The sequence below is a fragment of the Zonotrichia leucophrys genome, chromosome 5, assembly GCF_028769735.1.
Source record: "Zonotrichia leucophrys gambelii isolate GWCS_2022_RI chromosome 5, RI_Zleu_2.0, whole genome shotgun sequence".
In the NCBI taxonomy this organism is placed as follows: domain Eukaryota; kingdom Metazoa; phylum Chordata; class Aves; order Passeriformes; family Passerellidae; genus Zonotrichia; species Zonotrichia leucophrys.
Window position 1 is genome coordinate 39,922,629 of NC_088175.1, and position 22,788 is coordinate 39,945,416.

Below are 22,788 nucleotides of genomic sequence, written 5' to 3' on the forward strand. Positions count from 1 at the left end.
TAGTTACCAATGAACAGGGGTGAAAGATGGGATTTATAGAAATCCATTGAAAATTTCAGACTCTTTCTGCAACAGGATTTAAGCTCTGCTCCTGCTCCTAACCCTCCCAAGGACAAAACTCTTGAGATAACTTTTCACATGATCACAATGAACTGTATGCTTTGCCACATTTTTTGGTTAATGCTGCATTTGCAAACTCCTGAGGAAAAGCTGTGGTGCACACAGGGTGAGCTAATATTAATGCCTGCTGTGACTGAGTTGCTGCTCAGGTGTTTTTGCAGCTCCTCGGGTAACATCTGTCAGAGGGAGTGATACCAGAATGCCATTGGCTTCCACTGCACCCTGGTTTTGAGAATAGTAATGAGAGCAACCAAGGTGGGTTTTCTTTTTCCTTTGCATTTTTTCAACGAGGCCTGCTGTGTTTTTGCAGATTGCATTTGCATTATTAAGTATTTAGGAGCCATAACTTTTAATGTCAGACAACTTGGCACCCGCTTTGAAAAGAAACATGTTATTCTGAAGCAGAGAACGAGATTAGAAATTTGCTTTTGCAGACAGAAACCAAGTCCTGTCAGCTCATCTAATCCAGTTCCCTGGCAGTGATGCAGGCCAGCTTTCTGCATGGCATTCCTGCACGCTGCCTCTGCCAGACGTTCCCGTCTGGGCTGCTGCGCTCCCAGCGGGGCCCGCCGTGGATCTGTGAACAGGCTGCACACAGGGCTGCAGCACACCCCCCTCTGACAGGGAAAAGCTTCCTGCATTTCACTGGGGAAAGGTCATCCTCTCGTTCAGTGTCCCTTTACAAAATAGCCTGCCTGAGAACCGAAGGGCTTTTTTTGGTTTGTGTTTATAGTGTGTTCAGCTTGCTAATACGGCAGGCATGCAGAACATAAGCTACCCAACCAACTATGAAACAAATGCTAGAATTAATTGCTTAATTCTCTTTGCATTAGGGTAAAGCACAGGTTTTAAAATGTCTTCAGTGAAGAATTGCTGAATATGAGAAACATCTACTACTGTCTTGTAGTAAATTGAAAAGCAAGTTCAAGTGTAAAGATTGGTTGGGTGATAGCCAAAGGCAAGCAGCAGTCCTGCCTCTTATTTTGTGAGACAATCTAGTTTTAAGCTTTGTGGGTACAAGTTTGACCCAGTAAACACATTAAATAATGACTATTTCTGTAAACCCAGGGTTTGTTCAAACCAGATTCTTTGTGCTACAGAAAAGAATCCACAGAGATACTTCTTACCCTGAAGCTAATACACGAGTGCCAAGAGTTTAATTGCACCAAAGAGCAAGAGACTGCATCCTAAGGAATTATCCCCTTTTCCAGCCCATTCTCTACTGGGCTGCTGTAATGATGAACTAATGCTGCATTTGCACAAAATCCCAAACCTGCACAGGTGCAGGAATGGCAGGGCAGGAATGGCCCTCCTTCACTTTCAGGTAAGATGGGCATGTCTGCCTGTGCCAGGCACAGGGTGTACTACGCACAACAATGCATCTTCTGCATGGCAGAAAGGAGAGTGAAAACACGATCCACCTTACAAGCTGATTGTGCAAGAGAAAGGTGAGACCCTGGGGCAGGGTCAGTGCCTGTCTGGATGCAGGTGACCTTTCCCAGCTCTGCAGCTCCAGCTGCCCTCCCTCCCTTGCAGCCCCTCTGTCAGGGCAGGCAGCACCGCAGCACACGCGCAGCACAACGTGAAGTCGCTGAGATGATGAGTGGTGGAAGTGTTTGTACCAGCCACAGAGGGGTGCAGGTGCTTGGCAGCAGCAGCACTTTGATCCTGTTCACACCAGCACGCCTCAATTCTCACATCCAGTGCTCTCCGTGGAGACACTCAGACATGTTTTGCTTAAATGAAGGCACTGCACCATCTGAATCAGTGTTTTTGTGATACTGCAGCCCCAGTGTTTGGTAAGGATCGGGGCAGAGAACACAAGTTGATTTTAACTGCGGTAGGGAGTGTTCTCTGTGGGCTCCAGCAGCTTTTGGGAGCAATGCCTCACAAATGTACCCACTTCCATGTCACTGGAACCACAGCTCAGCCCTGCCTGCCTAGTGCAGGACACTGAACTGGGTACTCAGCAGTACCTCTAACCTTAAGGTAACCAGCAAGATAGATCCAAGCATACACTTTATCCAGAAACTGTAGGAAGACTACAAGGGAAAAACCTCCTTTATTTCAACATTTTAATGAAATATAATAGTTTTTTCTACATGGACAAACATTTGGTTTTACTGGCAGAAGCATCTAGAAGTTCACAACTCCAAATACTGATTTAAGAAGAAGCATCCAAACTTTTAATCTCTAAATCTTGTTTAAGTGGACTTCATCATTCCTTTGTTTCCTTGAAAGAGGTTTGTGGCTTGGGGCAGTATTTTATCCAGAAGATAAACATCTCTTGATGGTTGCACTACAGTTGGCATTCATTCTTTACTGCCTGAAGTCCAGTTTCAAGTTTAAATGAGAGATAGGTTCCACATGGCTTGCAGCACAGCGCTTTTTCCATCTCATTTCTCCAGGGGTGCATAATTCAAAAGCTTCTCAATCAGATCCACATGGGCGAGGAGCATTCTGCGGCAGCAGTATCTCTTCAAGCCAAGGGCATCCAGGGCATCTCTATTAATGAACAACAATTAAAAAACACAACAGATGAAGTGAGTCAGAACCACTTGTAAGCGTTTCCTAAGCAACACACTGATTACTTTGAGCTCAGTCATAGAGGGAAATTTGTTTGCAGTTCAAAGACAGACAGAAATTCAGCATGTGCTGTTAATGCCCTTTTCCACCTAGTGCTGTTGAGCATGTTTGCCCATCCTCCAGCCAGCCAGAGCACAGGATCTGCTGCTGAGAAGGGTCCCCAGCTGCCACCGTTTTCAGAGGGCACTGTTTTAACATGTTTCTGTAAACTGAGGATGATTCTTGCCCATTTCACAAGATAAATTTAAGATCTGAGCCACGCTAAAAAGGTGAGATATACAGCAACTAAAATAACTGGGAACACAACCTCCCCCACACAGGGATGCTAATTCTGGGGATGGCTACAATCCTTCCCAGCTCCCATGGGAGAAGGCACTTGGTTATACAACCTGCCCCCCACATACACACAAGTAAGTAGGTGCAGACTGGTCAGAAATCAGTGTTTTACAGCCTTTCCACTGAGTTCCTTTGGAGTGACTGCTCCAGATTCTCATGTTTGGGTAGGGGATGTTGAGTCATCCCAGCCTGAACCACTGCGGGTGTTTCCCATGGCTGTGGCTGTCACCCCTCTAAAAGGTCACGGTACTGCCACGATCTTCAGCTGGAACCTCTGCACCATAAATCAGGCTGATGCTCCTTCAGAAGGGAACATTCATGGGACATGACTCATCTCAGGTCTTTATGATTGTACTGATACAATGCAGTGCAATAAAGCATTTGCTCCAAACAAACTTAATTTCCTGGGACTTGTAATTCTCCTGCAGGAATAAGCCAATGGATACTTTTCTAAAACACAAAGGACTGAAAGGAAGACTCTGCCTAAGCTGGACCATGGTAAAAGGTTGTTTAGCTTCATGTAGTACAGTCTAACTGCAGGAGCCAACTTCCAGCAGCTTCTCTGATGTCACTCAGTCCTTGCAACCGCTGATAGTGCAGCAGGGCTGCTCGTTCTGGGACAGCACCTGCAAAACTTGTTTTAGATAACTGTAAGAACACTGAGGGGCATTTTAAAGAATGTTTATAAATAACATCACGTGATGCCTCAATTTTCCAAAACACTTGAGAACAAAAGCAACTGATGTCTGTTGATATGTAAATTTTAAGAGCTATCTGGAGAATTCTGAACTCTCACTTGCAGTTATCAGAAATGCAAAATACTAACATTGATAACAATTTCCAAAGTCATACTATATGCTTTAAGACAACTTTAGTTGTATTTGCCCTTTCCTCCAGCTTCCAAGGACTTGTGGAAAAACAGCACTTTTAAGAGACAAACAGAAAGGTCTGGGTGTCTTTTTCAACTACTGATTCTTTAGATAAGTCTTCCCATTTTGTCCATCCATTTCTTAAGCTGCCATTAACAGTGATTCTAGTACTACACTGTAAGATTTTAGCTGTTAGATATCTGTAAACTCTACTTCTTACCATAATTGCATTAGTTTGAACAAGCACCCCAGAATCAAGCCAATGACCACAACTGTTTTCAAGTGAGCATTTGTCAGTGACAACACAAAACTCCTATACAAAAGCAGAGGAATAATAAAGATAGGGAAAATATTAAAACACTAAACCCTTCTTAAACTTGTAACATTTTTTCCTTCTCTCCCTTTAAAAAACGGATCACGTTGGTGTCAAAGCTGGGTATATGAAAGGGGAAGGGAAGAAACAAACAAATGTGTACAGTTCCATATTTGGGAACGTTTTGGGTACAAGGGCCACGACTTGGCAACTTCCACACTGCTTCCCGGAAAGATTCAATGGGAAACAAATAATTTGTTGCCTACTGTAATCTGTAACTTTTGGTTAAACAATCTGAGAATGGTTTTTCGCCTCTCTACGTCTCTTTCATGACTCCACGACCCTGCACTTGTGCCTCTGGCCCTGCCTTGATGATCTCCAGGGCTCCTTCCCAGCCGGGCGGCTCTGGGATCTTGTGTTCTGTGTATCACCCAGGGCGCGACTCGAAGGACGCAGAACTAAAACCCACCCTTCGGTGTACTCCGCCTGCAGAAGGCCGAGGTAGGCTTCCCACTTGTTCCCCACTATCTTGCCGCACGTGAAGCACCTGACCGGGATGATCATTTCTGCGCTGTGCCTGCAACGACACAAACACCGCGTCAAACCCCGGCCAAGCGAGCGGACACCGCGCTCAGGGCTGCGCTGCCCCGCAGCTCCCAGGTCCCGAGGGCTCCCTGGAGGCGAGCGAGGGGCCGGCCCCGATCCCGCTCCCGCCCTCAGCCCCGCGGCCCCGCGAGCGGCTCCCACCGCGCGGCTCCTCCGCTGCCGATGGCCGCCGGCCGCTACCAGCGCGCCCGGCTGGGGGAAACCGCGCCGCCGCCGGCCGGCCCGACACGCCGGGCGGGCGGGTTGAGCGGCCCTACTCCCCCCCGTGTACTTGATGGTAGCGGCCCGCGGTACGGCGTCCCCGGCGGCCCAAGAGAGTGCGCGGGCGCGCGCGCGGGGGGGGCGGGCTCGCGGCGGCGCCGGGCGCGCGGCGCGGTGAGTGGCAGCCGGGGCGCCCCGAGCGCTGAGCGGCGGCACCGCGACCGCCCCCGCGCCGCCTCCTCCCGCCGCGCCCGGGCGGGCACTTGTTGCATTGCGAGAGGGTTTCGGCAGCGGGCGGACTTGTCATCCCGTCCTGGCTGAGGTACCGCAGCGGGAAGCGCAACTGGTGGCTGCGGCGCGGCAGCCGCCCGCCCGGTCCGGCGGAGGGGAGACGGATGAGGGATGAGGGGTGAGGGATGGGCATCCCGCGGGCAGCGCTGAGGGATGAGCCGGGGCGCTCCGCGCTCCGCCGCGCCGCGGGCAGGGGCGCCGGCGCCGTGTGTCCTTCGCTCCCCCGGGGCAGGGGAACGGCGGGCGGTGGGACCCGCCGCTGTCGCCGTGTCGCGACCCTGTCAGCGCAGCATCGCGCTGTCGCTCGGGGCCGGTTGCCCGCGGTTCGGCGACTCCCTCGGGCGGGAGGCGGCGGCACAGCCCGCTCCCGGCGCTGCGGGGCTGTTCCGCGGCTCCGTGCTGCCCGGACAGGCGATGTCTCTCCGGTGGCACTGGCCCTCGAGCCCCGGCCAAGTTGCGGGCGCTGCTGTGGCTGCGGGCTTGCCGAGAGTTTCCAAACTCCGGGGCCGGCTGGGACGCGGCGCCGTCCCGTTAGCTCGCGGTGCCGCTGCGCCCGGTGCCGTGACCTGTGCGCGGCCGGGCTCCCGCAGGTGTGCGCTGCCCCGGTACCGCCGCTGTGGCGGCCGTGCCCGCACCGAGGGCAGCCTTTCGGCGGGGCCGGGGCCGCTCCCGGCTCGGGCACAGCCAGCGGCTGGCGGCGGGCAGCGCGGCCGGTCCCGCTGGGCTCCCGCGCCGGGGAGCTCTGGGGCAGAGGATAATGCATCCTGAAACTGCTTGACTCGCATTTCGTTAACCTAAGGATTGGGGAAGCATTCGGCACGGGCAGCGTGTGCTTAGCGGAGGGAAGCGCGCTGCGATGGGTACAAACTTTGGGGACGGGCACCACTGTTCGGGAGGCTCTGGGATGAAGCATTCCTCTGTCAGTCCTTATTGCTCTCTCGTTTCAGCGTTAGCGTTATGCTAATTGTCCTTGGGAGAGCAGAAATTCTCCCCAAGTGCTGTTATTTTCCTGCTAAAGTATCTGTGAGTTGATACAGTGCACAGCGCAGAGCCATTAATGTCAGGCATATAAATAATTGTGTCTTAATGCACAGCTTATGTTAATACGTCTTTCGTGACTATTTTTTGAACGACTGGATTATTGACCCTCTGCACAGAAATGCCAGACCTAACATGAACCGTAAAAGAGCAAAAAGTTTTGTTTTAATAAATAAGGGCTTGAGGTTGAAAGCATTTTTACAATTCTATTGCTAGTGAAAAGACAGTAATTTTTGCAGTCCCAGGAATAATTATGCGCAGTTGTGAATGGAGCGAATTGACTTGGCATGGAGGGTAGATGAACCTCCTGCGATCTCTAGATTATGATCATTATTGTTATTGTAGGCCAGTGGGAGCAAAACCGTGTCTTTCCTTTTGATCCTTTGATTTCTTTCTTTTTTTGGGGGCTGGAGGGGGTGGGGAGTTGAGAATTTGAAGATTGTGCTTTGATGCATTTTCAGTACTAGGGCTCCAAAGTAATTTTCTCACTGAACTGTGTGGTAGAAGGCATTTGTGTTTGGAGATGGAAATTTGCAATTGAGAGTGAGAAAGAGGGGCTGTAGCTGGGCTTCATAGCTAAGCCACAGCATTAGATATAGGTTAGCATGTTATAGCTGCCTTGTAGAAACGTGCTTGCTTGTTTCTTGAAAACAAAACTGACCTCTAACTTTTGGACCTAGTTCACATATCTGACTTTGCTTGGCGTCTTTTTTTCAAAGCAAAACGTGCTTGGCTTGTTTGCACACCATTACTTTAACTTTGTCACGTCTCTTTGGGTAACCTGCCTTGGCTGGGTGATGGACAATGAACTAATAGGTCTTTCATGGCTGTAGCTGCTTTGATCCTAGAAGTTGTACAGAGTTTTATGAACTATGACCTGGAAAGACTGCTACATACCAAAAACATTCTCTGCTTAACTTCATATATCCTCTGCTTAATCTGACCATTTGCCAAGCTGCAGAAGTCTGTTTAGAAGAGCTGTGGGGGAATGTGCACACATGTGACTATTTGGGAATTAGTCAGTGTTTTATGGGCTGTTAGCTCACGCTGATTAGGAGGACTGCAGCTTGAGCCATATGTGGCGTTGCCAGCTTTCCACTCTTGTTCAGGTGAGCTGGGTACTGATGGCACTCAGCTGTTGGTGTTTAGTGAAATTTGATCTCTTCAGCCATTCTTTTGAAGAGGGTGGAAAGAATTCAAGAACTGGGTCTCTTTAAGCATCCTTTGAAGAAGAATTGCAAGAATTGAAGTCCCAGCTCTTAGAACCAGAAGTGCAACTCTTTCTCACAGTAAGTTCTTCCCACATTTCTGGTCCCTTGCCACCTTCAATTAGCAGCAGTCCTCAAACTGCTGATTCTTTGGGCCTTCAGGCAGCCTGCTGGTCAGAAAACCCACTGCAGCCCTCATCAGCATTAAGCAGAAGAGACTGCCCTAGAATTAATCGAGTTGAAGAAGGCTTGAGAACTGTGGGCTGCTTTCTTGATGTGCAGCTGGAGCAGCTTGAGCAGCTTCTGTCACGTGGATTTGTTGTGAGGCAGCGCAGATAATACACCCGCCTTCTTCCTGTGATCTGAACAGCTTCTGAAAGCTGACAGTGTTCTGACCCACTGTCACTGTTGGGATGAGGCTCCTCCTTGGCATTTTTGGGTGGATTTAGATCTGTAACGTGCAGCTAGGCATTGCTGCTCCATGGCATTGCTGGTGATGTGTACTGAAATCCTAGGCTGGTGATTAAGGAGTCAACCCTGCTTCCTGTTCTCCTATCCACAAAATGCAAGGGAAAATATTGCTGCTTGTTTAAAAAACAAACAGAAATGAAGTCAGTTAAGTGACCTGGCTGATTGAACTACTCCTAAAATACTTCTGTAGCTAGAGTGGCCATATGACCTCATGCAGTTTATACTGGCAAATGGTGTCTTTTCTGACCTTGTCTCTCTAATTAGGGCTGGAGGAAAGACTTGTGAGATCTCTGCACTTGCACTGGTAGCGTGAGAAACTGGTAGCTAAAAGGTTGTTTTTACTTTGTTGGCTGCAGTAGGTCAGGTTTAGGTGTGCACCCTCACAAGTCTGGGAAATTTTGACCTTTCACTACTTTTCACCTCCTGTCGTTGTTCCCTTCTTCTGACTTTGCTTATTCTATGTACATGTAGATAATGGCCAGAACTGAAGATGTGGGTCTTTTAAGATCTGACTTGCCAGTGGTATTCAAGGGTAGGGAATTGGTTTTTAAATATAGGACTTTTTAGGGCAACTTTTCCATGAAGGATTGTTTCAGTGCTATTGATCACGATGCAGATTTCTATAAAGCTGTGGGTAGTCCTGTTGGCCCTGCTTGGAGTTAAAAGCTCTCTTGCCTGTTGCTCCCTGTGGTCATTTAGAGAAAGAATGTTAGCAATTTTCTCTCCATCTCCAACCAACACTCAGAATCCTGTGCACAATGGCAAAAGTGCCATATTCAGTGTTTTACTCCTCGGATCCCAGTGAGGTCAGAGAGGGAAGAATCCTAAGAGGAAGAGACTCACATGTATTGTGAAATGAGTGGTTAAATAGGACATTAGTAAGGAACTGAAATGTGACATGGAAAGTTTAATGTATATAAATAATTTACATAGCAGTAGAGAGTCAGAGGAAGAGGGAAATATACAAAAACAAACATGCAGGAGGAAGCTTGGCTGGTTTTTTTTTTTTTTTTCAGGCACATTTTCCACTCCAGGTTTGCTAAATCCTGCAGATGTGCTCTTGGGCTTTGTCTAGTCCTGGTTAACTGCTCAGAAGTGTGTCATTCATCCTGTTGCACAAAAGGTGAAGGAAAGTGGCTCCCTCTGGAGCTAGCTGGTATCTTTGGAAGTCCTCCTTTCCCCTCTAAAGCAGGGAGGCTTAAGGAGCAAAGAGTGACACAGAATATAGATTTGTTTCCCCCTTGATTATTTTTTTAAAGTATTTTTTAGTGAGTGACTTTCTTCCCCCAGCTCCACAGTGCAATTGGGTGTAGTGATGTGACGGTGGGGAGGTGGGGCAGGCAAGGAGAGGCAGGGGTGATGGAAGCAGGAGAGACTTGGCTGCTCTGTAGAGCTTTGTGTGCTTGGTTGCCCCACACACTGTTTAAGAGCTGCTCAGGCCCCTGGATTTAGTGAAACAAATGCTGAAGCTGCTAAGCAAGGAGAAATGAGGAGAAATCTCTCTAAGCTGGGGATGTGACTGCAGCTCTGCTGTAATACCACACAAGCCTGATGCTGCTGATTTCATTAAAAGCGTCATTCAGGGCCTCAAAGCAGGTTTTAATACTTGCTATATGTTTTTTTAAATATGCTGACCTTATCTAGTAAGCCTGTAATATTTGTTGCAATGAAGAACAGCTGCTGCATAAATACATATATAACATCAGTTGCCAATTCTGTAAGCTGTGCTGAGACTGTGACTTGTTTGAAGTGGGGTTGCTATTAAAAGGCAGGTGGCAAGATGTTTATTTTGCACCTTGTTAATTGCTTGTTTTTCCTGCTGTAATTGGCTTCCTAATGGGGGCAGAATGTGCTTGGTTTTGCACACAAAGCTTCATTAGTGACAACTGATGGAAAGGATTCAGAGGGTGGGATTTAGATGAAATATATATATATATTGAGTAACAGATGTCTCTGCTAAATAGAGTATATGAGGAAGTCCTGTAGATGCATCCAAAAATGCAAATGTTTTCCCATGAAACGATGTAAGATGGGCTAGTGTTAGGTATAAGGATTGCTGCCTATTACCTGAGAAGGGGGCAGAGATGTTATTTATGTTATTTTTGTGGGGCAGAGATTTTGTTCTGCTTGACTGAACAGGAGTTAGGATGCTGGGGTGGTGCTCTCTGCTCAGGACTCTGGGCATCCAGGTATTCAGAAAGAGATCTTTGAGGATCTCTGTGGCATGTTTAGACTCTGCTCCTGCTGACAAACTGGAAGATGGTGAGCAGTGGTGGAATTCTGTGACTCTGTAAGCTTTGTGGAGCCATCCCTGCCTCTTGTGTTCAAGAGCTGTTCCACAGGGCCCTTGCAGGCAGGACATGGTGGTGGAGAAGCACAGCTGGACATCCGTGATCCTGGCTGTGCTTACAAGTGAGAGCTAGGGGTGGATGCTCCACAAAGACAGTTCTTGTTTCAATAATGACTTTTTTTTTTTTTTTAATGTGGTGTAAGAGAGTGGTCTGAGAGTCCTCAGGATGATCATCTGACACCATTGTGTTGGAGGCCATCAGATTTTTGTGCTGATCAGTTTAATATGCTCTTGTACCTGTAGAGGTTTTAGGAAAGTTTCACCTGCTGTAGATGAAAGGTGAGTGCACTTGTGTGTGTTTATGTATGCATGTGTATATAAAATTAATAATGAAAGGGTAAGATGGCTCTTCATGGGAATGAAGCCCTCCTGTCCCCTCCATTTTTTTTTTTTTTTAAGCACTGTGATGGGATTGAAAAATAGACCTGTCTATTCCCTACTTTTATGCTTCCTCAGATGCCAGTATTTAACTAGTTTAAGACTGGATTTATCTGTCATGTTTTTTTCTTAGAAAGGTGACTTCAAGGCAAAAGTATTGCCAGTCTTGGATTGACAAATTTTATAGGAGAAAGTATTTATTACATGAATATATCACAGCCTAATTGACTGTTTCATGTTGGAGGGGAAGAGTAATATCCTGAGGCAGCATTTTAATCAGAAACATCACAAGACTGCCCATCAGCTCTACTCTTCCATGTAAGTGTCCTTAGATGACAAAATAATTCCCTTTCTTGGGATAGTGCGTTTAATTTCTGCAGAATCTTTTTTCCCCCCAGAGTGAGGAATGGGCTGTGTAGTTGAGGTGAGGACAGGACTTGTCAATTATTAAAGCTTGAAGGGAAAAGCCCCAAGGTGGTGTTCTTCCATGGAGACAGGACTGCATATTCCCACTGAGCTCATGGATGTGTTTTTGAGCCCTTTTCTCCGGCTCTGTACACAGGCCCCCTCCCATCAGGGTTTATCTCTAGACACTGTAGGGAGCCATCCCTCTTGTTGTACTTTACCATAGCATGGATGAATTTCTGAATTCCAATGAAAAGGAGCAGGGGGGAAGATGTTCTAACTTAGTTTTAAGTCTTATCTCTGAGGTTCTCATAAGTGGTGATGGATGTATTTGGAGCACAGGATTAAAGAGCAGGCTCTGCTGAATGCTGTCCTTTGGGGGATGCTTATGTCTGTAATCAGACTTGGTGCTCGGACCTTTTCTTCCATTTGTCTTCTGGCCAGTTGCACCTTGCAGGCCTTCATGGGAGTGGGAATAGAAAGTGATTGCTGTAACCAGGAGAAAAGATGCATCTTGCTGAGTACTTCATCTCTTGACAGTGGCCAGTAGTGGCTGCTTAAGGAAGCAGATAAACATGAAGCAAGTGTGCAGTATTAATGAAGTGGGATGCATTTTGTATTTCATGTCAGTCTGTGTCTGTAATCTTTTTCCAGCACTGGGCAAATAGAGAAGAAAATGTATTTTTTCTGATTAAAGCAACTTCAGCTTGGGCATGTCAGCCTGCTGTGTCCAGATTAAGGTGCTAGATGAAAGCTGGATGTCTTAAACCATTTCTAAAGTTGCCTCTGCTATGCACTGTGTTCTGGTGAAAGACAACTATTTCTGGAAAAGTCCCTGGCAGTGTGCAGAGCCTGAGATCTCCCAGTGTACAGGCCTTCCAGCATGGATGTGGGGAGGAGGACAGACTTGATGCATTGGGTACGACGTTATCACTCAGCTGCTGTGCACCTATCATAGTGCCATCCACAGGGAATCTTCCATTGCTTTGTTTATTGAGCTGCTGTTTTTAAAATTAAAAACAGCCAAATGTTTCATAAAATATTAAGAGGTGCTGCTTTAGTGCCTCTCATCAGATTAAGTATGTCACTTTCTGTGTCCTTAGGGTGATGAAGCCCATCAGCTTGGTCGTTCTCTCACCTTAAGCATGCATTAAGGTGACATGCTTCATCTCACAAGGGATGCTGAAGCTATCACACTGCAGAACTGGGAACCGTAGGGGTCCTGCACTTTAGCTGTGGCTTCTCAAATGAAATTTTGCAGAAGTAATACAGTTTGCTTTGTACCAGTGAATTCCTTTTTGTTAGGGAAGTGCTTTTTTGAGCAAAAATATTGAGGTAATACAGTGGTAGACACATGCACAGCGACTGCGCTGCAGGAAAGAAAGAAATTGCGGCATGTTTTATATGAAAGACCAGGGACTGTTGCGTTTCAATGGCTAAAAGAGAGAGGCCCTGCATTCCTCAAACACCTTTTATGAATATGGATTTTGAAGTTGTTTTGCTTGCAGGTGAATTTCTTTTTTATTCAAGAGCCAGTTCTAGCATTTTAATCATGGCACAGTGGTGCTGGTGTAGCGGAGCGTTGGGAAGCTGTGGGGAGTGGCAGCCCCAGGACTGAGGAGGGTCTCAGCTTGCTGCAGAGAAGCCCTGAGGGCTGCACAGTGGTGGAACACAGCATGGTGGAGCTGGGACCGAGCCACGGGGGGCTTGCTTTCAATGAGTTTTCCATCATCTCTTGCCTCCACCCAGCAGTTCAGCACTCTTTAGCATTTGTATAGTGTTTGGAAATGCTGCATCATTACTGAGTTTAATAGTCTAGAAGTTCTAATAAATTCAGGATATGAGACCAACTTGACTTCTGAATTTCCTGGATTTGGGTTGCATTGCCTCTTTTAAACTCAGTCAGTCATGGCCCTCGTGGCTGGTTACTCCAGCGTTCCTGCTGTGTGCAGCAAAGTCCCACCTGTGTGCACATCAGGGAGCTCTTACTCAGGAGCCTGCTCTGAAGGGCAGCAGCTCCTCTGTCTGATCTGATACCGCTGCTGCAGCTTCGCTTGGTGGTGGTGCGGGGGAATAATAAAGTACAGCCTTCAATCATGCGACCTGATCAGAGGGGGTTGTCTCTGGTGATGGATAAGTCCTCCTGGAACAATAGGCTGCTTGAGCTGTGCCCAGGGACTGCTGCGTTTGCTTGGGGTTTTGCATTAATTTTTGGCCTGAATAAAAAGAACTGTGAGATCAAGGTTGCAGTTTTGTTTGCAGCTTGCCTTCAAACCTAAAAATCCAGCCTGATCTAAAAGGGTCCTTTACTGTGTATGTCTCTGTTCTGCCCAAAACTATCTGTAGAGCATTTCCCCCTTCTCCTTTAGGATATGCTGAGTATTTTGGGTGCCCCAAAATTATTTTGATTCTGTAAGTTTTCTCCCTTCAAAATAGGCATAAACAAAGACATCTTTTTGCATTTCACCCTTGTGAAACGTATTTCACCCACCTGGCCTGAAAAGTGATGTGCTGAGAGCACAGACATGGTTTCTTTACCCTGAGATGTCCCCCCAGCCACAGCTTTTTCCTAAAAGTCCCTTGTATGACCTTGTCAAGGTGCTTTGCTTCTTTTCTTCATTTATCACATTTGCCATTCTCAGTAGAGAAGCTAAAAAGCTTAATATTAAGAAAGTGCCTGTATCCTGTGAAAGATAGCTTTTTCTGTTGGTATTGAGAAGCCTTGGAAGATGAATGTGTGTATAAATTCTGTTTAGCTCTATAATAACTGAGTTGTGCAGTGGTTTATCTGCAATGTGGTGAATCTTAGCCATGGGCAGTGTTACACAAAGGATGCCCCTGCCTCTATGGGGCCAGAGGTGTGTTTGGCTGTATTTGCATTTCTGCAAAGGAGGGTGTTTTCCTGCTTCTCTGTTGGGTAACATCCTCAGTGTGTGGGGTCAGTTTAAAGCAGAAATGATTGTTCTTCTTAAAATATTTGCTGAACAAATATATTTTTTTCTTCTGTTCTGCAAAACAAAATGGTATGTGGGTAAAAGCAAGGCTTTTCCCCCAGCACATGTGCAACTGCTTTATGGATTGCAGAGCAGTCTTTGGAGCACAGAAGAGCTATTGCTGCTGTAGGGAAGTGCCAGCATGGTGCCCTATTTCCAGCATTCTTAACTTCAGTCGTGGTGGTGGTGGGCTGGAGCTGTGCTGCAGCGGCTCTGCTTGTACTGCTGCTGTTGTTTGGGCATTCTGCCTTTGTCAGGGAATCGGGACATCTGGAGGAAAGGGATTCTGGGATGAGTAGGACTTCTTTGTTGCACACAAGAGAATTTCTTACTTGGAGAATGGATAATAGAATGCCTTTATAGGAGAAAGTGAGAACTACGCAGAACATCCTGGTCTCCTGCTAGAGGTGAGGACACAGAGTTTTGCTCAGAAGTAGAAGTTTTCTTCATCTGAATGCAGTGTTAGGCTTTCTAAAATTTGTCTGTGATCTCTTACTGTTCTATTGAGGTTTTATCTTTCTTTGCTTTCTCTGTCAGTAAATGACCATTTAATTTTGGCAGTGCCCTACAGTTCAAATTATAGTTGGGGCCAATTTATTGTGGATCTGTTTAGCATCAGTTTTATTGTTTGCCTGCATTCCTGCTCCGCTGTGGGATTGTCATTGCAGTGCCTTTTGGGTATCCTTTTTTTGCTGTCACTGGCCTGACTCCTAGGGCTTGAAAAGCTGTTTGAGGATTCCTCTGGGAGCCTAAGGGCCTTATTGGAAAGAAATCAAATTCTCATAAGTTCCTGAGAAAGCTGTCATAAACCTTGTGGCTGCTGGGTTATTGCCAGGTCCTTAATTCATGGGACACACGATGAGCCATTGCTAGACAATATTGGTTTCGGGTTCTTTTGTACTGTATTGTGAAAGGAGAACCACTTCTGGGCCATTGTTTTAGCCAGTGTAAGAACACACAAGATTTTCTGTAAGGAAGTATTTACAGTTTATTAAGCATTGCTTTCTGCCTTTTTTATTTTCCTTGCTAGAGTTCTTTCTCTGTGCACCCAATTCACCTCTGCAGGTTTCAGTCCTAGCAAGGATTCATCCAAAGTCAGACTACTTTTGCACTGTGGCTTTTGGCAATGGAAGCCCCACTGACCACGCATGGGAGTCAATTTAAAGGGAAGTGCTGCTGTGGGTGAGCCAGCTGTCCTTTACTGCTGTCCAAGTTGTCTGTTGCAGTGAGGAAAATGGTTTTGATGACCCCTCCTGGTAGTATTTCTTTTGTAGATATATAATTTGTTGTGGTATTCATATTTTCTGGAAAAATCCCTTTGCCTGGGATTTTTCTCCTGGGGAGCTGAGAAGCCTCAGAGAAAAAGGAAAACAATAATTATCTGATTTGTTTCTCCTGTGTTTTGCTGCTTTGGAATGTGTTTGGAGATTGTTTACCAACAGGTGGTTATTTCATAGGTTTTTGCTGTGAATTGTTTTGACTTATTGGCCAACAGTGCCAAGCTGTGTCAGGATTCTGGAAAGAGTCATGAGTTTTCAGTAGTATATTTTTAGCCTTTTGTAAGTATCCTTTCTGTATTCTTTAGTATAGTTTAGTATAGTATTCTTTAATATAATGCAGTATCATAAAATAATAAATTAGCCTTCTGAGAACATGGAGTGAGATTCATCACTCCTTCCTGCCACTGCGCACCCCGTAAATACAATAGTTTATTCTTTTGGCAGGCTTTTGATTAAGTTGCAGAGTTGCTCTGGTCCTTCATATTTGCTCCATGCTCTCAAGGCATTTGGTAGTTAATTGTTCCCTTCTGTGCTTCTGCAGTGAAAGGGGTGAAAGTCAGAACTACCTTATTTGCCTCATGGAGTCTCCTTTTGCTGCTGACTCAAGGCTGTGTCCTGCTCGTGGTGGACAGTATTTGGTACAACCAAATTTTGAATAGCTAGTAATGAAATTTTAATTTCCCATGGGCAAGCAGTACTCCACCCAAAGAGCTTGCATTCTGTGCTGGTGCAGTTTTCTGGTTTTAGTTTAGACCCACTGCCTTACACTCTACCCATGGGGTGAGAAAGGGCTGGATTAAAAAGTTACTCAGTAGAGTATTGAAATGTCATGAATGTGCTTTCAAAGTAATTTCAAATACTTAAATTCAAAATGAAATGTGTCAGTGTGTTGAAATTGTTTGATACATCTCTCTGTTTGGGACTGAACTGGGATGGAATCCAAACCAAGCCATGAAAGATCCCTGGAGGGAAAAGTGCAATGCAAATTGGAGGTAGCAAAGTCAGTCTGAGCTTTGGTTTGGCTTTGTCTTTGTAGTCTCTGAATGTGTGCCAGCTATGGATGAACAGCAGTAGGACAAATATTTAGGTGCTGCTGTACAGCCTATGGAAGTTTTATTCACTGGCATGCATTACCAGATCTGAAAAATTGTGTTTCCGTCACAGCCCACGCCACTTAATTTCAGCACAGTGTTCTGCCAGCCCTGAAACGTGTGTGTATTTGCTTCTAGAGAGCTTGCTCAGATACAGGGCTTGGTTCCATCTATTTCTCCGTTTTCTTGGCTTGCCTTCTGCAGATAAGATAATAGTAATAATAAAAAGCCCTGGAAAAATCCTCTCCAAAGTGCTGCCATTACAGCTGATATATTGATGGTTTTAGCAGTCATTTAAGTTGTTTGCTTGGTGTCCCCTTTTTTCTCCCCACCTTTTTCCCCCTCCTTTTTTTCCCTTGATATGGATCATCTTGTTTTGATTTACCAAATGTGAGGATTTACATATGACAGTTCTACCATGGAGCTGAGCATTTGGTGAGCTGCATGGATGTTGTGGCAGCTCAGGACCTGTTTCTGAGCCACAGTTTGGAAGAGCTGGTGTGTAAAGGACTCAAGTATTGTGGAGAAAGGTTTTCTGAAATCCAATATGCCAAGCTGCCTGGGTGTTAAGACTTAAGGGTCAGAATGGACACAACAAATTTGGGGGACTGGGAAGCAAAGAAGTCAGCAAGGTTGCAAAAAGCCTGGAGAGTGTTTTGCACCTGTGAGTGCAAGTGCATGCCTGTGTGCAGGTGATGAGAGAGACGTGACTGTTGGTAGTTCTAGATTTGAACAGTTTGAATTGCCACAGATGCACAGGAAGTTGTTGCTCACTAGTCTGGCCTTGATTTGTCAGCAAGGGTTGATGCATTGGGATGAATCTGTTAGGTTCTACCCAGCACACAGCCTGCAGCTTGTCCGAGTGGCGTGGACTGGACAGGGTGTGTAACAAGGAGGAAATTATGTCAGCGGGGTGGGAAAATCCTCCTGTGGCTTTTTAGGGCAGACTACTGTGGAAATGTAAGAGAATGGGTCGATGATAGCCATGAAGGGAGTCAAATCAGGCACATGAATTATGAGTGTGCAAGGCTGAAAATTCTGTCTGTAGATGCTTGGTTCATCCTCTGAAGGCAGAGGTCTCATCCTGAACAGTTTCGTTCCAGGACAGGGTGTGTGCAATGACCATATGAGGTGTATGAGTGAGTGTGTTATGGCTGTATGAGGTGTATGTGTAAAATTGCCTTTCACAGTGTCCTGCTGCTGCAGGGTGGGTCAGACTGGCTCTCCTCCTCTGCTCATGCCAATGAAAATAAATTGCCCCATCATGACTTGTGAGGAAAGCAGCGTTCTGTCATCCTGTGTATAATGCCACCAGCCAGCAGTGCTGGAAACATATCCAGCCTTTCCTGTGGTTTTGGACGTTGCTTCTAGGCAGGTCACAGAGCCAGCTGGGCAGGGAGGTAGCCAAGCTGTCACTTCTGCAGTCTTCTTACTCGTGGCTGCTGAAAGGAGCTCTTCTCTGAACAGTGGGCAGTGTGTGTTTTTCCTGACCCTTTCCCCTCCCTCCATCCCCTGATTACAGAAGACAGCCCTGTTGCTCCTGCCAGAGAAGGTGCTGTTTACTTTTGCAGCTCATGGAAGAGAAGAGGCATAGCACATTTGGTATTTTGTACCAGAGACTTTTTGCACCCCTCCTGTTTAATTTCATTTCTGTTTTCTCTTTAAAATCTTCACAGAGAAAACAATGATGCTTTAATGACACAGGAGGAAGGGAGAAGAAGGAGCCTTCTCTCTTAGTTTTTTGTTGCTTATGTGTGTCACTGATGAAATAGTGTGTGAGTGTCAGTGTCTCTCTACACACTGGTGTGGAACAAGTGCCTCAAATCTGAGTTATATTGGGGGTAGCTGCTGGGGAGGGTCATGGGCAGGGCTGAGGAGAGGCAAATACTGAAAGCTGGAGCTGGGAGCCGCTGAGAGAAGGGGGCTGTAGCTGTCCTACTTCTGTCCCCTGCCTGTTTGTTCTTATTTCATTTTTGCCAATTCAATAGCAGAGCACAGGAGCAGATACTGAGTGTGATTTAAGGGGGCTTGCTGCCTTCTGCTTGCAATAGGACCTCAAGCCTTCTGGGCTTGTTTGTGCTCTCATTTCATGCTGGTCATGTTGTTGTCAGTGATCAGCCTTGCCTGTCCCCGTTTTCTTAGGTTTATACAGCTGCTCTGTCTGAGTTTTCCTGTGTTGCTGGAGATGTTTTCTCTCACCACTTCTCTGTGTGTTTAGGGCCAGGAATGTTGGGACATAAAATCTCCCTGTGCTCTTTTCTTTGTCATTGTTATGCCACGATCAGTTTGTGTTCTGAGAACACCTCTGGTTATCAGTCATGTTCATGAGTAGGTCAAACCTCTGCTAAAACAGGGCTTATATTATGAGATGTGAGGCAGCAAGTGAGGTGCCAGCAATTCAGTGTGAGGAGCTGTGGCTTGAGTCCAGGTTGTGGTGCCATATTGCATCTGCTTGGCTGGTCCGTGTCCTGGTTGTGCCTTTGCTGTTTCCCCTGAGCATCTGAGTTGATTGAGCAGGAGTGAGTCACTGCAGTGTTTCTGGGTTACTAGTGCTGCATTTCTGAGCTTTCTGCCAGGGAATGGAACTGTTCTGAACGATCACAGTAAGGTCACCCATTCATGTCTTTGAGCTGCTACTTTTCCCTTGGTACGATATTGTTACTATTTCCAAAAAGCACTGTTTCTAAGAAAAACTGCAATTCAGTTCTTAAAAAAAAAAGTTGTCTTTGCTGGAAATTGGCATTTGGGTGAAGGTTACATTTATCCTTGTGCATGTGGTATGGGCTGTAAACAAAGTTTATCCCGCTGTTTTTCAGAAGGAGTCACAAAGCAGCTTAAAACATAGATTTCTGTGTCTCTCTGGGAAGTACATTTACTTTTATCCAAATTGAGCATTGCTACTCAGATTTAACAACAGTACAGGCTAAGTAAGAGAGCATAATATTAATACTGTCTAGTTGACCTTGTGCAGTTCAGCTCTTCCTAGTACCTGCCACTTAGTTGATGTGTCTGAAATACAAGGTTCAGAGATGCTAATGTCTAGGTGATGATTTCCATCTTGGTGGTAAGAGATGTCCATCCTTCTCCCCTTCCATTAGAAAAAGCTGACTGTGGTGATCTGCTAAACTTGGGTATTTAATGAGTGCCTAAAGGTGGGCCGGATGGAATCAAACCTAGTGTTGGAGAGCAGTGCATGGGAGGCCCATAGTGCATGTCACTTTCTGCAGCTCTGGTGCTGCTTGGGTTAAAGAAAACTCTGCTTATACTTCTGTAGAACCACTAAAATCTGGTTTCAAGTTGGATCTGTTTCTCTTTTTTTTTTTCCTAGTCCAGAGTCTGGTCCTATGCTGCTAGTGATATAAAGGGAGTACATTGCTTTGCATGTACACCTTGATGAGTTGTTGTTGGGCCATTAAATCTCCTTTAAGTCAGGAAGCAAAGCTGCTGCTGGCAAGCTTAGCAGCTCAACAAGCAGCATAGAGCTGACATTTGGCCCTCAGTGTGGCATAGCACTTGCCTCTATCTCAGACCACTGGTAATGATTACCCAAACTCAGCCAGAGACCTCAAATAAGGCAGAGTCTTGACCACAGGAACTTCCTTAAGAGAGGCCAGAGGATGTTGGTACCATCTACAGCTGAAAGACAGCGGTGTGACACCTTGCTAGTTCCTACACTTTCTCACTGTTTGTCACTTGTTCAGAATTAGGCTTCTCTCCTAGACCTTCTTATCTATTCCCACACCCAGTCTGAGGACTGGAGATGAGCAGAGAAACATCATGTCGGCCCAAAGTTGTACTAAATAAATAAACTGAGGGGATGCTTTCCTTAACCTTTCCACTCATTACATCTGCTTGTGATGTACCAGTCAACCACTGGGTGTCTCTGGGCCATGCACAGCTCCAGGCAGCATCCAGTCCCTGGAAAGCTGGCACTGGTTGCACTTGTTTTGGTATGTGGCTGCAGTTTCTGTTCTTGTTTGAAGGGCATCATGTTCCTTTCTAGGCTGTCCACCCAGAATGTGTCTTCCCTGACCATGGAGCAGGGTACACACTGTGGGAAGGCAGCACCCTGGATTGCCAGGAGCTCCTGTTCAGAGGCCAGCAAATTCTCCAGACTGATTTTGCTCTATTTCTGTTTCTGAGCACCATATCCCTTACTGCGCTGGGCTGTGTGGGGGTCTAGAATAGGAGAATGTTAGCACAGCAGCTTTGCTACCTTTCCCTTTTCCCCTTAGTTGTGACAGGTTTACTCTTGCATGCACACCCAAGTAGATAAATAATCTGTCTCTCAATAGAGCTCTGCTAGCCGCAGTATTTTCTTCAATTCCATGGAACGAGTTAGTTTTTCATTATGATGCTGAAAGGTAAAAAACAGACTATTCTCTGCTTTAAGAATGCAGTGATAGAAGGTAAAGCTTTCATTAAACATGCCTGGCAGAATTTATATACATAAGTATCTGGACCGTAGCTAATATATTTTGAAAGACAAGGGAAGAACACAGCTTTGTAATAGCCAGCATTTTGTGTTTGGATGGTTAATCAGCAGTAGAGAAAAATAATTGAATTAATTCTTTCATGGACTAACTGCAGAAAAAAATTCCAAACTATTAATGTCTCTGGCTGTAGGGTAATTCTTCTCTTTTTTCCATCCTACAGCCATCTACGGTTGACATCTCTGTGGTTTGCAGGTGATGGTATCCATGTTGCAGCTTTCATTGCTGGTGAAACAGCTGACCTGTACCTGGAGCTCTTTCCTGCTGACTTGGCTTTGAGTTGGTAGCTGGTTATGCTGGATGGTGCTTTGTCATTAAATAGATAAATTCACCAGCAGCAGGAGGCATTGTTTGGTTCCAGCACTTGCTTATGTGCTCTTTGCATAAATGGTGAGACAGGATTTTGTTGGTCTCAGGCTGGGATTTGAGCCTGCCTGAGGTGGGTACTGGTAAGTTTTGGGGCTGGTCAGGATATTACTCAGTGCTTTGCTGTGGGATATCTGGCAGAACAAGTGCTGGACCTGGGATTAACTGATTTTATAGATTTCAAGCAGTCATTGAAGTAAGATGAGCAAAGGTGGGTATGTTGTGCTCAAGACTGAATAATAGGAGTAATATTTTTCTCTGAATTGGTTTGATGGCAGCACTTGAGTACTGCAGTGGATAGAAGACACAAGCTGCACATAAGCTGCTGGTAATATCTTGCTGTAGCATTCAGAGCAGCATGCTTTACAGTTGTAGGGGAGACGGAAGTTCTAACTATACAGACATAAAATAATTCTGGTCAGCTGCTTGTGTTCAGGGCTTAGCCTTGCAACAGCATGAAATAGAGCTCTGTCCATAAATGAAGCACTTAGGTGCCAAAGATTCATTACCAGTTGGTTACAAGCTGCTGTGTAGAGACAGCCATAGTGTTTGGCTTGGATAAACACCCCACATTTGGATATGGAGGGAGGGATGGTTCTGTGCTTTCCCAGATCATTGGGATGTAGGATAGCAGTTTACAGTCTGTGGCAGAAGAGCAGGAGCTGGGGATCAGGACAGTGCTGTAGTTTCCATACTATGGAGTCAAAAGAGGATGTCTGACCAAATAGGATGGGTTACCCAGGACTTTTGGAACAGTCAGGGTTGAAAATCATGAACCCAGTAACTGTATTACAATTAAAAAAAAAAAGTTTATAAATCTGCCCCTTGTCTTGCTTTGGAAACTCAATGCTCACCCAATTGCAGGCACAAATACAAGTTACAGATCTGACACTGGTTTCTGTTTAATCCTCCTCCATTTTCAGTCTATAGAAGTTATTTCACTTCCACAGAGGCAGAAGCTTTTGTTTTACTGGCACCAATCCATGTGGCTGTGGGCAGCTGTATTTGAGAGTGAAGGGTCATGCTGCTATGTTTTCCTGTTACCAGTGTGTATCAAAGAAAGGAACCAATTTGCTTTTGGAAGGTGCTATATAAACTTTTTTGTTTAAGTAGTTGAAATTGTCATATATTGAGAGACAATGTTTATCATAAAAACAAAACATTCCTTGTATCACTTGCCAGACACATGATAATGGAGGAGCTGAATGGAACAGGTCCATATGGATGTAATACGGATAAATTGCTGCTGCTGAGGCGGTGAACAAAGGGGAACTGGGCAGAACTTTCCAAAGAAGAGAAAGTAAATATCCTGTAGCATTTATGCTCTCTCTTGTAGTCTGGATCTCTATTCAGCAAAGCACTGACAAATCCCTGTTCAGCTGAGCATTCAGAG

General features: G+C 45.8%; 2 protein-coding genes across 5 annotated transcripts in view; one reads left to right on the top strand and one right to left on the bottom strand.

Moving 5' to 3' along the window:
- Positions 1-2,163: 2,163 nt before the first annotated feature.
- POLR2L (RNA polymerase II, I and III subunit L) lies at positions 2,164-5,127 on the bottom strand. The gene is made up of 3 exons (XM_064714686.1): positions 4,972-5,127; positions 4,694-4,801; positions 2,164-2,625 (listed from the first exon to the last, which is right to left on the bottom strand). Exons 2-3 carry the CDS (start codon positions 4,786-4,788, stop codon positions 2,517-2,519), a joined length of 204 nt encoding a protein of 67 aa, XP_064570756.1. The 5' UTR covers positions 4,789-4,801; positions 4,972-5,127; the 3' UTR covers positions 2,164-2,516.
- Positions 5,128-5,197: 70 nt separating this feature from the next.
- The window catches only part of TSPAN4 (tetraspanin 4), a 427,493-nt gene continuing 409,902 nt past the window's right edge, over positions 5,198-22,788 (top strand). For 2 of the 4 annotated variants that reach the window (XM_064714680.1, XM_064714679.1), the window contains exon 1: positions 5,342-5,440. In XM_064714680.1, the coding sequence (XP_064570750.1) occupies positions 5,434-5,440 (7 nt within the window). In that variant the 5' untranslated portion in view covers positions 5,342-5,433. Of the gene's footprint in view, positions 5,441-7,560; positions 7,650-22,788 lie in introns of those variants that run through there. The other 2 variants (XM_064714684.1, XM_064714681.1) reach the window with 2 other exon arrangements.

Coding starts and splice junctions, on each gene's coding strand:
- POLR2L (XM_064714686.1), bottom strand. CDS start 4,788: ATGATCATCCCGGTCAGGTGCTTCACGTGCGGCAAGATAGTGGGGAAC. Junction 2,626..4,693: donor CAGGCGGAGTACACCGAAGG/GTGGGTTTTAGT, acceptor GTTCATTAATAG/AGATGCCCTGGATGCCCTTG.